This window comes from Heterocephalus glaber, unplaced genomic scaffold (assembly GCF_053883595.1).
Source record: "Heterocephalus glaber isolate CG9 unplaced genomic scaffold, H.glaber_assembly_v1.0 deba00000122, whole genome shotgun sequence".
Lineage (NCBI taxonomy): Eukaryota > Metazoa > Chordata > Mammalia > Rodentia > Bathyergidae > Heterocephalus > Heterocephalus glaber.
Genome location: NW_028258138.1, coordinates 49,656,098 through 49,669,007, shown reverse-complemented (window position 1 = coordinate 49,669,007; position 12,910 = coordinate 49,656,098). Strand labels below are relative to the sequence as shown.

General features: G+C 37.2%; 1 protein-coding gene and 1 pseudogene across 1 annotated transcript in view; both read right to left on the bottom strand.

Moving 5' to 3' along the window:
- Window positions 1-12,910, bottom strand: part of Adgrg7 (adhesion G protein-coupled receptor G7) — a 90,477-nt gene that overhangs the window by 56,758 nt on the left and 20,809 nt on the right. Inside the window, exons 2-3 of the mRNA XM_004858008.3 lie at window positions 3,904-4,017; window positions 2,712-2,816 (exon numbers count right to left, since the gene is read on the bottom strand). Coding sequence (XP_004858065.2) covers window positions 2,712-2,816; window positions 3,904-4,017 — 219 coding nt within the window. The remainder of the gene's footprint in view (window positions 1-2,711; window positions 2,817-3,903; window positions 4,018-12,910) is intronic.
- Window positions 7,730-12,003, bottom strand: LOC147830424 (retroelement silencing factor 1 pseudogene; annotated as a pseudogene).

Sequence of the window (12,910 nt, the reverse complement as noted above, 5' to 3'; positions counted from 1 at the left end):
CTACTTTATGAGAGGCCATGTGGACATGAGGCCACGTGGACAACAGCCAGCACTCATACCCCTAGACATGTGACTAAATGGTCAAAAACAAAGTTTTCACACTAAAATCAGGAACAAGATAAGGCTGTCTATTATCACTACTCCTGTTCAACATTGTCCTAGAAACATTACCTAGAGCAATTAGAGAAGAAAAAGAAACAAAAGGAATAAAGATAAGAAAGGAAGAAGTTGCATCAGAGGCCTGCCTGTGAATAGGCACAGGTGCGCAGGCCCCAGCCAGAGGCTCACCAGGACAACAGCTGCTTGGGCAAACAGGTCCCAGCCAGAGGCTCATCCAGATACCATTCATAAGGGCACACAGGCCCCAACTAGAGGCCTGCCAAGGCAGCAGCACAGGGAGGGGATCCAGAAGGGCATCATTCTGAGCCCAGGATTTGCCTCAGTGGTGAGCAGCAGAAAGAAGGCATCTCCAAGGCTTGTTGAGAATTGAAGACCACTGGGAGATTAGAGTCACCTCAATAAAGGTGCAGTAGACTGCAGGGGGTGGCTGTGTATGATGCTATTATTGATGCTGATTCTATTCTACCTTACTTCAGAAAAAATGGCTGCTATCAAGAAATCAACCAATTACAAATGCTGGCAGGGTTGTGGTGGAAAAAGGAACCCTTCTCCATTGTTGGTGGGCATCTAGACTGGTGCAACCACTATGGAAATCAGTATGGAGATACCTCAAAAAACTAGGAATAGAGGTCTCTTTTGACTCAGCTATTCCACTGCTGGGTATCTTCCCAAAAGAATTAAAAGAATCAGAGAAAAGAAAAAAATAGAAACAAAGTCTATGTAAATAGGGAAGGGTGGAGGAGGTGAAGGGACCACAGGTAATGGGGAAAAAAATAAGAACCCAGATACATCATGTACAGGTACAAGCACCCAATAATAAATGTAAATGTATTATATACCTAAAATATCCTAATAAAATAATTTAAGGAAAAAAAAAGAATCATACCACAGCAGTATATGTGCACCCATGTTTTTAGCACAGTTTGTAACACCTAAAACTTAGAAATAGCCCATCAACTGGTGACTGGATAAAAGGGTTTTTTTAATAAATGGAGTACTACTCAGCCATAAAGAATAATAAACTAGAGATATTTATACCTAAATGGATGCACATTGAGGCCATATTCTCAAATGGAATAAATAGGACACATGTGTAAATACAAAATAGTTTCTCTGTTGTGAAAGTGTAAATGAGAATCAAAATGTATAATAGATAATGTGAAATAGGAAGAATAGTTCCAAAGGGGAAGAATAAAGGGAAGTTGGAGGGGTAGGGAAAGGAAAGAAGGGAATGGAATTAATATGAGAAAAGGAAAAAAATGGAAACAAAGTCTTTGTAAATAAGGAGGGGGAGAGGTTGAAGGGAGGACAGGGAATGGGGAAAAGAAATAAGAACCAAGATATAAAAAAGGAAGAAGTTAAATTATCCTTATTTGCAGATGACATGATTACATAGAAGATCTGAGCAGGTAAAAGTGAGGCTTCAATTGCATTTACTTTCTAAATTCTTAATCAAGAGTCTGGAAGAACTTATACAAAGGCTAGGATCATAAATACTTGAATAATCATGATATATGTGGGGAGAAACAATTTGTTTTCTGTAATTGGAACGCAGATCTACATAATCACTTAGAATAAATAAGGTAAAGAAGCATATAGCAAAGAGAAATTCATGTAATTTATTTAGTATTTCAAAGAACCCTTGACATATGCAACAGTAAGTATCTAAATAAAATATGAAATTCTCAGTCAATACTGACAGCAGTTCTATCAAACAGTTTTGTAAATTATGTAGAGTGAGCTGTATTCTTGAGATATCCAGTTCTACAGGAAAAGGGAATTATCTACAGGACAGGTCAGATGAAAGTCAATGGAAATCAAGGAGTAGAACATTTATGGAAAATTACATGGCAAAGTATACTTTAGCTATTACAAAATACACCTATGAATTTCTAAAGGCTATTATCAAAAGATATTACATAATGTGGCATTGCAACAAAATAAGTTATCAACAAAATAAGTTAGCAAAGGACACATAGGAAATAGAAGTTACTATTTGCTCCCTAATAATTTATTTGCTCTTGGAATATTATTTGCTCCCTAATATTACTTGCTCTTGGAACACCTCTATGTAAGTAAGGTTGCCATGTTCAAGAAAGGTATGATGAAGCTAAGAAATGCGCCAAGATGGATTACTAAAATCATGGAGGAGATGAAGGACTAGTGATTACAGAAAAGACTCGATTGAGCATATCTACCTGGAAAGATGTTTGAAAGTGGATATGGATAGTATAAGTCTATAATCTTGATTATTTTTAAAAATTAGACAAATTTTATAACTCAAAGATTAAATGTTATCTGGTCAAACTCTAACAGACAGTGTAAACTGGAAAAATAAGACAACTAAGTAATGGTTAAGAGGAAATCACAAACAATTGATCTATATTAAGGTTTTAGGAAAATTAGGATTATATGAGGTATCACCAACAAACTTTGAATACTGAAGCCATAAAAGGGATGCAAGCCCTTCCACAAAACTTTCTTTGATATCTCTTCAAGGAATCTAACATTAGTTGGAGGGATGACTTAGTTATGACTTAGTATATCCACCCTTAGTCTATGCAAAGGAGATATTTTTGGAAAATACATACCATTTACAGTGTTCTTGCCACATGCTTGCAAAGAAGGTCCATATCGGCCCACTGGAATTCTGGCAAAAGTAAAACTCATATAGGTAGTATTTTCACAAAAATTAACTGTAGTGGAAAGAAAAAATATTTTTCATTATAAATTATACTTTTTCTTTTCAAATTTGAAACCAGATAAAAGTTGAAGTTCAGAACCTATGTCATATAATTTAAAGGGTTTATAGAATAATTTTTTTATCTGGTTAAGTTATTGCCATTAGAAATTAGCATGTTAGATGACCGATTCCAGTTTAAAAGTACACAATATATACTTGGGAGGCAAGTATAACACAACAACAAAAATAATGTATCAGATTATTTAGAATCTTGAAAATTAAAAATATGGAAGGAAGGAATAGGGAAGAGAGAGGAGGGGAAGCACACAAAAATAATTAAGATGTCTTATGCACATGTACCAACTCCCCACAATGAATGAGATCATTATATACTACAAACATATACTAGTAAAAATATATAGCCTACAGTAGCAAAGGACACCTTGAGGATGTGAGTCAAAGCAAAGAGGACAAAATCATAGGGGATGTGGATGTACTGGTTGATAGAATATAAGCAGTAATAAGAGTGGACTTGAAGGGCTCTGGATGGCATCAAGAAATGTGAAGAGTAATCGGAAGCAGACTTCAGATCAAGAAATAATATTGAACTTGGATCCTGAGACAATATTTTTTTTTAAATGAAACCACTAAGTTAATAACTCTTCAAGTAAAATAAGAAAAGACAAAAATTTCATATAAATATGTACTTGATAGATGCATCTCAATTTCAGAAAAGTTAAATATGATAAAATTGTGATATTTAAATAGAGTAATAAGGCATAACAACCACTGAAAGAACCTGAGGGAACCATATTGCCATTTGCCCTGGATTAGACATTGGAACTGGAAAGAAACAGAACTGTGAGTTATAGAGAAATTCAACAGTTGGAAAGCACAATGAATTTTTATTATACAGGTAAATAGCCCTAGTGGAAAACTTGGTTTTAACTGTTGAGCTAATAAATACATCTTAAAGCCATAACCAATATGACCATTATTCTTATAATTATCAACTAAAATCTCCAAAATTTTTGCTGCTGTTCCTATTATTAACACAAGGGTCCCCCAGCCCTAGCCCAGTATTATCCCAAGTAACTTACCAATTGTGCATCTCAGCCCTTTCCACTCTTCTGTACAAATGCATCTGCCATTTTCCCAGGTTCCACCATTCCTGCAGAATTCTATAGGGGTGCTTGACGGGGGAGCAAATGTTCCTAAAGAAACAATAAATAACAAAATATTATGGAAGATTCTTAGTTACTTTCTCATTTCAGGTCTGTGACTATCTAATTTCTATATGTAAAATCATTACTTTGAGTATTATTGCCAAGAAATATCATTGGTAATATCATCATCAAAAACTTCATACACTGACAATCTACACAGGATGAACAGTGCTCACTAGATGTAATAGACACTAAAAAGGCATATTTTAAAGATACAACACTTGAGAAAGAGGAAATTATGTAGATGAGAGACAGATGATAGATAGCTAGCTAGCGAAATAGATAGATAGACAGATAGACCCACTGACCAAGTCAGTGAGCAGAGTTATAAGTACTACTAGAACACAATGAAAGATATGGAGACATAGGTAACCTATCCAGAGAAAGAACTTCCAGAAGAGGTGATATTTGAATTGAATTTTATGAATAAATCAAGCAAAGCCAGATGAAATAAAAAGTGCAAAAATCACAAAACCACAGAAAGTTCTGATGTGCCCAAAGAGCAGAGTGTTTACTATACAGCACTGATTCTATGTGTAACAAGAGCAGGACATAGACTCAATTCTGAAGGACTGTATAGACCAAGCCAAGGAGATTGAATCCTGGAGGAATGCATAAAGGACTTTAAGCAAGGGAGTGTTCCAAAAGGAAAGTGTTTTAGAATGTTCCTCAAGCTGTAGTGGAACTGGCTGAGGATAGAAGGCAAAAAAAGACCAGTTAAATGAGTATCAAAACTAAAGTTATGGACGCCCAGCCAGCGCCATCCTGTGCAGTCGGAAGCCTGGGACTGGGATGGTGAAAAGGAAGTGCACCTGCCCCACAAGAGTCCCAACTTTCCCGTGGCTCTTGATGTGTGTCTCTCTGTCTCTGTCCTTTTCCAACAGGCCTTACTATGTAGCCCAGGCTGGCCTTGAATTCTCGGTGATCCTCCTGCCTCAGCATCCCAGGTGTTACAGAACAAAACCTAGCACTAGACCTGGAAGGAAGGTCCCCCGCCCCTCATCCCAAGCTCCTAGGGCAGAGAAGCTGAGCCACGTGGGTGCCAGAAGCATGCCCCCACCCCGTGGAAATGAGAAGACACATAAACAAGCCTCAAAAACAGACTTCTGGATCACCTACAGCAACCCCAAAGGGAAACGAGATGGAACAATCTGATATTCAAACACCTGGACTCCCTGAACTGGTAACAAAAGAGGATCTGGGAAAAATGAAATCAGAAATAATTACTCAGATAACAGCAAAGATTTTGCTCATGGTGCAAGACATGATTAATAAATCCAGAGAGGACACAGATAAAAAAATAGAGGAGCTGAGGAACATGATGGAATCCCAACATAGGAAACAAATGGAATCCATAAAACAGATACAAACAGATTTCCAAGAGATTAAAAACTCCATCAAAAGTCTGCCCAGCAGAATGAACCAATGTGAGGATAGAATTTTACATATAGAAGATAAGATTGCAATTAGTGAGGAGGAAAAGAAAAATTGCTTTAAAATTGTAAGGGAACATGAGAAATCAATCCAGCAGCTCCTAGATGATGCAAAGAAGAATAACATAAGACTGATTGGAGTTAATGAAGAAAGAGGAGAGCGTGCAGATGACATAAAAAAACTCTTCACAGAAGTGATGGCAGAAAACTTCCCAAGGAGGGGGAAAGAAACTGACATACAGATAAGTGAGGCATTTAGAAGTCCAGCTAGCCTTAATCAAAAAAAATCTACACATAGGCATATAATAGTTAGGATTCCAGAAATCCAACAGAAGAATAAAATTCTACAAGCAGTGAGAGAAAAGAAACAAATCACATACAAAGGAAAGCCCATCAGAATCACAGCAGACTTCTCAATGCAAACTCTCAAGGCAAGAAGAGCTTGGAATGCTGTATTTCAAGTCCTAAAGGAAAACAGCCTCCAACCCAGATTGATGTACTCTGCAAAACTATCTTTCAAAATTGATGGAGAAATAAGATACTTTCATGATAAAGAGCACCTCAGGAACTTCATGAATACCAAACGGGCACTCCAAAAAATTTTAGACAATACCCTAGGAAAAGACAGTGAGGATCACAACCTCAGGAAACCCAGCAGAATGAATCTATTGGGAGTGACAAATTAAATGCAAAGGGGGAGAATCCAACAAAAAGAAAAAGTCATGACAAGGCTTTAAAAACTTTTGACTTCATCTCCCTGAGTGTATAATTCAATCTTATTATTGTACTGATTAGTATTTTTCTGATTCTAGAGTTGCACACCATTCCTTGTGCTATACTGGCTATTTATCATCTTCTTATGCCTACATTTTAATTGGGTTGTCTATTAATGAGCTCTAAGAATTCTTTATATATTCTGCTCATAGGTTATATGCATTGTAAATATGGTCTGTTTAAGGACTACTTTTCATTTTAATGATGTCATTTAAAGTTCTAAATTTTGATGGAATCTCATTTATCAATTTTTTTCTTTTATACATCATGTTTTTTGTATCCTAGGTAGTTCTTGCCTACCCTGAATTCATAAATATTTTCCCTTATAATTTCTTCTTAAAGTTTTATACTTTCAGGCTTTCTTATTTAGGTTCATAGATCCCTTCAAGTTATTTTCATGTATGGAAAAAAAGGGTCGAGGTTAATTTTTTATGTACGGATACCAGGTATTCTAGTGCCATTTGCTGAAGACACTCTCTCTTTCTTGGCTCTTGAATTGAGTTTATATTCTATAAAATGCTAATGTTAAATAATCTTTCAAAACTCAGTGGACCATATATGTGTGGTTCTATTTCTAGATTCTCTGTTTTATTCAAATGATCTATATGTCTTTCCTTACACCAACACTGCCTTGATTACTGTACCTTTAGAAGAAGTCTTAAAATTGGGTGCTAAACGTCTTCCAACACTGTTTTTGTTTTTGGCTTTTCTGGGTCCTTTGTACTCCTGCATAACTTTTAAATTTCAATATCCAGTTCCTCATTTATAGCAAGTATACACAGACCTGAATTTTATATATACCTTGTGTTTTCTAATCCTGCTAAATTCAAGTACAAGTTCTAGGGGCTCCTAGAGATTTCTTAGTATTTTCTCTGTACATGATCATTTCATCTACATATAAAGATTTTGCTTCTGCCATGCCAATCCTATCCTAGTTGTGTCATTTTATTGCCAGACTATTTTGGTTTAGACCTATGTTTCAAAGTCTAATGGACAGATGAAGAGTAGGCATATATGCCCTTGTTCCCCACTTTAGGGAGAAAGCATTGTATCGTGTCCATTCATAGAAGACATTTTTGCTGGAAGTGTGGAGTACATGTCTTTGATCTGTTGAGAAGGTTCTGTTCTACTTCTAGTCTCCTGATAGTTTTTACCATGAACAGCTTTAGAATTTAGTCCAATACTCTTTCTCCAACTAGTGACAGGATAATATGGCTTTCTCCTTTCCTCTGTTAAAATGATGACATTTGGAGGTGGATCTTCCAATGCTGAACCAACACTGCCATCCCTATAACAAAACCACTTTCTACATCCTGCCAGATCTGACTTCTAATAAACAAATTTCTATGTTCATACTTTTTTCTTCTATTATCTTTATCCAGTTTTAGGATTAGCACAATGTTGATGTCCTAAAATGAGGGGAGATGTGTTCCCTTTCTTTTCTGCTTTAAATGTTTGATATAATTTATCAGTTAAAATGTTTATGAGGCTGCTGTTGTCATATAGGTAGGTTTTCAAGCTAGGAATATACTTTCTTTAATAGGTGCTATTCAAATTTTATATTTCCTCCAGAGTTAGTTTCATTAATTTGTCTTCTAAGTTACTTCTTAGAAGTTGTCAAATTTATTTCAAAAAAGATTTTTGTAATGTGCTTTCTATATCCTTTTAAATTCTGTAAAATCTGTGGTAATGTCTCCTAGATCTTAATATTGTAATTTAAAAAATGTATAACATATTGTGTAACAGGAAGAAAAGGTCTAAAAGAGCAGGGGAATTGGGAGGGGTAAGGGAAGGGAAAAAAGGGAAAGGAAAAAATATGAGAAGAGGAAAAAAAGGGAAACAAGGTCTTTGCAAATAGGGAAGGGTGGAGGGGGTGAAGGGAGGGCAAGGGAAGGGGAAAGAAAATAAGAAGCAAGAGACTCATGTAATGGTACAAGAGCCCAATGATGAATGTAACAGTATACTATACCTAAAATGTGCCAATAAAGTTAATGGGGAAAAAATAAACAAATACATAAAAGATTCTTTGTTATGAATCAAAAAAAAAAAAAGAGTCATTCTCCCTATGCAGACCTTTATTTGGAAAAAAGACTTGTTTTTCGGGTTTAGTGTGTATGAGTTCTGTGATGCGTGTTTCTTCTGTAGACCCTCCTGAGAATCTTGGTCAGAAAATGTCATCTTATCACCAGATTGGAATTTTACCTCCTGAAATTTCAGCTTTACTTTCTTATTTCTTTGCAAGAGGTCTGATTCATCACCTTTAGATGAAAACTGGCCAGTTAATTCTTGTCCCGTATTTGGTGAGGCTCCTTGTTTTGTTTCAGAAGTATCTTTCTGCTTTTCCATTTAGGTGGAACCTTACCAGGTAGCTCCTGTCTCCTCCTTTTTGCACTGTCCTTCCTGGTTTTAGATGCATCTTTTATGTTGTTGCCATGTATTTTAGGCAAATCTGTTTTCTCAGCTGCTGCAGTCAGAGGCATCTTTGGATTATTCAAAACACCATCAAGTTTAACAACAGTGACATCTGCATCAGAGGTTTTTGTCCTTGTTTACAACTGCTGCTTTCTACTGGAGCTGGCTGCTCCTCCCTCTTATCCTACTCCACATCATTACACCGACACTTGGGGACCCCTTCATAAATCATTGCAAGCCAGTCCAATGCACAGCAATGGATTTTTTCTGTGTCCCCTACAGAATCTGGACTTTCTCCTTCCTCCTGTTTTTGTGGGTCACACTGGCTCCCAACTTCTGCAATGTGCCTTTCTTTCTGAGGTTCTGCCCACTTATCCACCTTAAGGGGTGGCAGTCTGTTTCCTCCACTGGGTTCATCCTGTTCAGGAAATAGTTCTTTCACTTGTTCTGAGCTTAGAATTGTAATTTTTATTTGGTCTGAAGGTCCCTTAGAGTCACAACTGATTTTACCACCAGTTTGATCTTCTGGGATCCATTCCATCTTCTTTTGGTTCACAAAATTCTTATTTTTGTTCAGACCTTCGATGCCATAAGGAAACTCCTTTAAAAGTTCTGACAGCTGGTTATATAGGTATAAGACAGATATGTTATCATTAGGAATCTCACATGCTGCAGGGCCTCGGGCAGTGTCATGGCCAGAGGTGTCAATGTCCCCAGAGTTAAAATCCTGCTGAAGAACAGCTGCTGGTGAGCAACACACATTCTTGGCCATGCCCTCATTTTTAGTGGTTTTCTCCCAATTGCTCTCCTCTAGAATTCCTGGTTCAACAGGATCGGAAGATGATGATTCCACAAGCTCGGGTGGTTCTTCCATCCTTACAGTGGCTATTTCACATGGGAAGTCCATGCACCTTATACATTCATCGTTCTGAAGACCCAAGTCTTTACTTTCAGTGGCTTGTTCTACTTGTTCTTCTTGGTGTCCAGTACTAATTACTTGTTCGTTTGGGTAGAGAAAATTTCTGTGGCTCAACCTTTTCCAAAGGGGAAGAGTTGAACATCTTTGTAATCTTGGAATTGTAAGATACATCCCCTTCAATAAGAGAGCAAATATCTTCAATCTGTAATAAATCACCAGCCACAAGTGTTCTGTCCTTTGATTCAGAAGAGGATTGTGGACCATTCATTTGACAATGCTGTTCTTCATGGATACTGGGCATGTTTTGTGCATTACCATTATTTGGCTCATTTTGCTTTTCCTTCTGAATTAGAGGGAAAGCCTTGGCTAATGTTGTAGAATTCATCGACTGGCTTGACAACATCAACTTTCAAAGCAGTAGTTAGCACTGCATTTTCTGCCTGCTGATTTTGTAAGCTACAAATGCTGCTTTCTTTAATAACAGGATACACCATTTCAGGTAGAGCTCCAGGTGTTATTTCTTTGATGACATTTGAAAGAATTAAAGGTGACACTACAGCAATCTGGAGTTCTGTACCCTTTGTTACATTTGCACAGGAAGGCTCATAATTTTGCACTAGCATGGACAAAGCTGCTTCTTGCAATGCATTTACCATTTTGTTCTGAGGATTTCTCTCAACTGAACAAGGATTCTGGATGGGAACTTCCAGAGGCTTTGAAATTCCAGCTGATGTGTTTGTCAGTGACTCATTAACCTGTTTTTCCTCTCCAGATTTTGAAGCCTTTTCTTCTGTCATTTTTGAGGGTTGATTTTTCCAAAGATTAAAACAAGTTTTTACCAATTCTGTGGAACAGTGACCTTCAGCAGCTATTTCTTTTACTGAGAATTCAGGATGCTGAGCTGGCTCACTGGATAAACTATTACTTGGTTTACAACCTGCTGCCATCAAGAGATCTTTATTAATTTTAATTTTCCTTGCAAGCTCTGAAAACTTCTTTTTCATTTCTATTAATGATTTAATATCTCTTGCTAGCTTTTCCTTTGTAACAGCTGGGTCTGGCCCTTGACTTGAAGTTGGATTGTAAGAATCCATTTTTTTCTCTTGATTATTTTGAGAAAGAGTCTGAACACCATCCATAGCACTAGCTGGCTCAATAAAAGGCTGTTTGACATTGGCATCTCCTTTTACATCACAGAAATTTCCAAATGGTATGACATTTTCATTAGTACTTTGCTACTGCTGCTGAAAGCCTGGGAAGAAGTCTTTCTTTGCTTCAAAAGAATTTATCTCTGGACTCTGAAGAACTTCTATGGACAAATGTTTGGTAACATGCTGTGCATTTTGCAAGGGCTGGCTTCTGTATCTACAGTTGTGAGGAGGAGGGGGCCTTGTGCTGGTTTGTACACCATGTTGATATGATACTGCTGTAGCTTGGTTTGACTGTACAGAAGTCGGGAGCTGATTATGTGTGATCTGTGATGGTGGTGTTGACATAAGGATTTTCTTGTGAATACTAGGATCTTGCATGAAGCTTTGGGCTGAATAAGTGTTGCTTTGGAAGTGGTCTGTAATCTGGGTAAGTCAGTTCATCAGATGCATGCTGTTGGGCCCAATCAACCTGTTGATTTGATAATGACTGGTTTAATCCTTGACTTCCATGTAAGGCTACAGGAACTCTTGAAGAATCCTGAGTCACCTGCAATTGCACAGAGTAGGTGTTCAATGCTGCATGTTGACTCTGCAGTGCATGTGAATTAGCTGGATTAGTTCCAAAGTGACCTTGATGAGATACCATTGCCTCCATTTGAGAAGGTGTTGAATTTATCATCAAACACTTCCACCTCAGGTTTTGTATAACTCCTGAAGTCACCTGCAAATTATGATTTGGCTTCATGGGTCCTTTAGCATTTGTCTATACTGTTCTTTCTAAAGTCTATGAGGCCACCATTATCCTGTTAGGTATATTAGAAGCAGGGATTTGAAGAGGAACATTGTAATTTCTGACATTCAGCAGTGGCTGTGACACTGTATTTGAATTACTGAGATATATGCAGGCTTCTTGGTTACTTGGAAGACAACTGAAAGAACTTTGAGATGTTGTGGAAAGTTGGTTTGCTGTACATTGTGGTGAAAAAGCAGGCTGGATTTTATGACACTGGGGAGGCAATTAAGCCCTCTGTGGTTTTGTATTCCAACTCATACTTGATCTGATATGGGATCAGTGCAGCCAAAGTCTACTCTTATGGATGTCAAAAATCTTCAAATCATTTGCTTTTTAACTATTGTACATGTTCCCAGATCCCTCCAAGCAACCCAGTCCTTTCCACAGAGTGTTTTCTTCTTCGGTTCACGGCGTGCATGGCCCCAGAGTGAAGGAAGCAGTGCCCAAGTGGGGGAAGTCACCGAGTCTGCCTCCGGGATAGGCCCCCGACTATTTTCTTATTAATTTACAAAGACTTCTTTTCATAATACATATGTATGATCTAAGATTCTCCATTCAATAGGCATAATAAGGACTCATCAAAAAACCACAGAAGGAAACAACTCCTTGTGTTCTATGATTTGAGATAATGTCAGAGCAGGTAGGAGGCTCCAAATGCCTGTCTCCAAATAAAACTTTTACTTTGAGTGTTCCAGGTATTGATCTCTAGGTACACACCATTAGAATTCAAATACACTGAGTGGCAGGCTGCTCCTTTAGCATAACAAATTATGCTGAATTTAGAACTAGCTAATGGCCAGATGAAAGCAGGACTGGGAAAAAGCAGCATTCCTTAAACTTAAATCATGTACAGACACTTCATAAAGGATAAAAAATAAATTCACAGCCAGTATTTTTGCTTAAATTTCTTCAATTATAAACTTTCTTAAATAGCAAAAATATTTATTGGGTCAACTTGAAAAATAAAACAAATTTACAAATTAGACACAAGCAAAATCACAAAACAACACAAATCAAATAAGTTAATTCAGATCAAACATAACAGAGATTGGTTTTAAAAAATAATTCCCCATTTATACCAAGTCTGTAAAACAGTCTATTTTGTGCCTATACAGAAAACTGAGATTGAATATATAAACAACAGAAGTTTATTTGATTCATGGATTGAGAAATTCTGAGATCTAAGATCAAGGGCCCAGAAGAAGTGAAGCCCTCCGTGCTGTGTCACGATGTAGTACAAAGGGAAGCGAGCTCATACAAGACAAAAGACAAGGGGTCTGCAGAAGAAGCCCAAACATAACAATCAGGATAACTAAAGGATTCCTACAATAGTGACATAAATCCTTTTATGAGGATGTAACTTAATTACCTTTATTTTATACTGAGGATCAAACTCAGG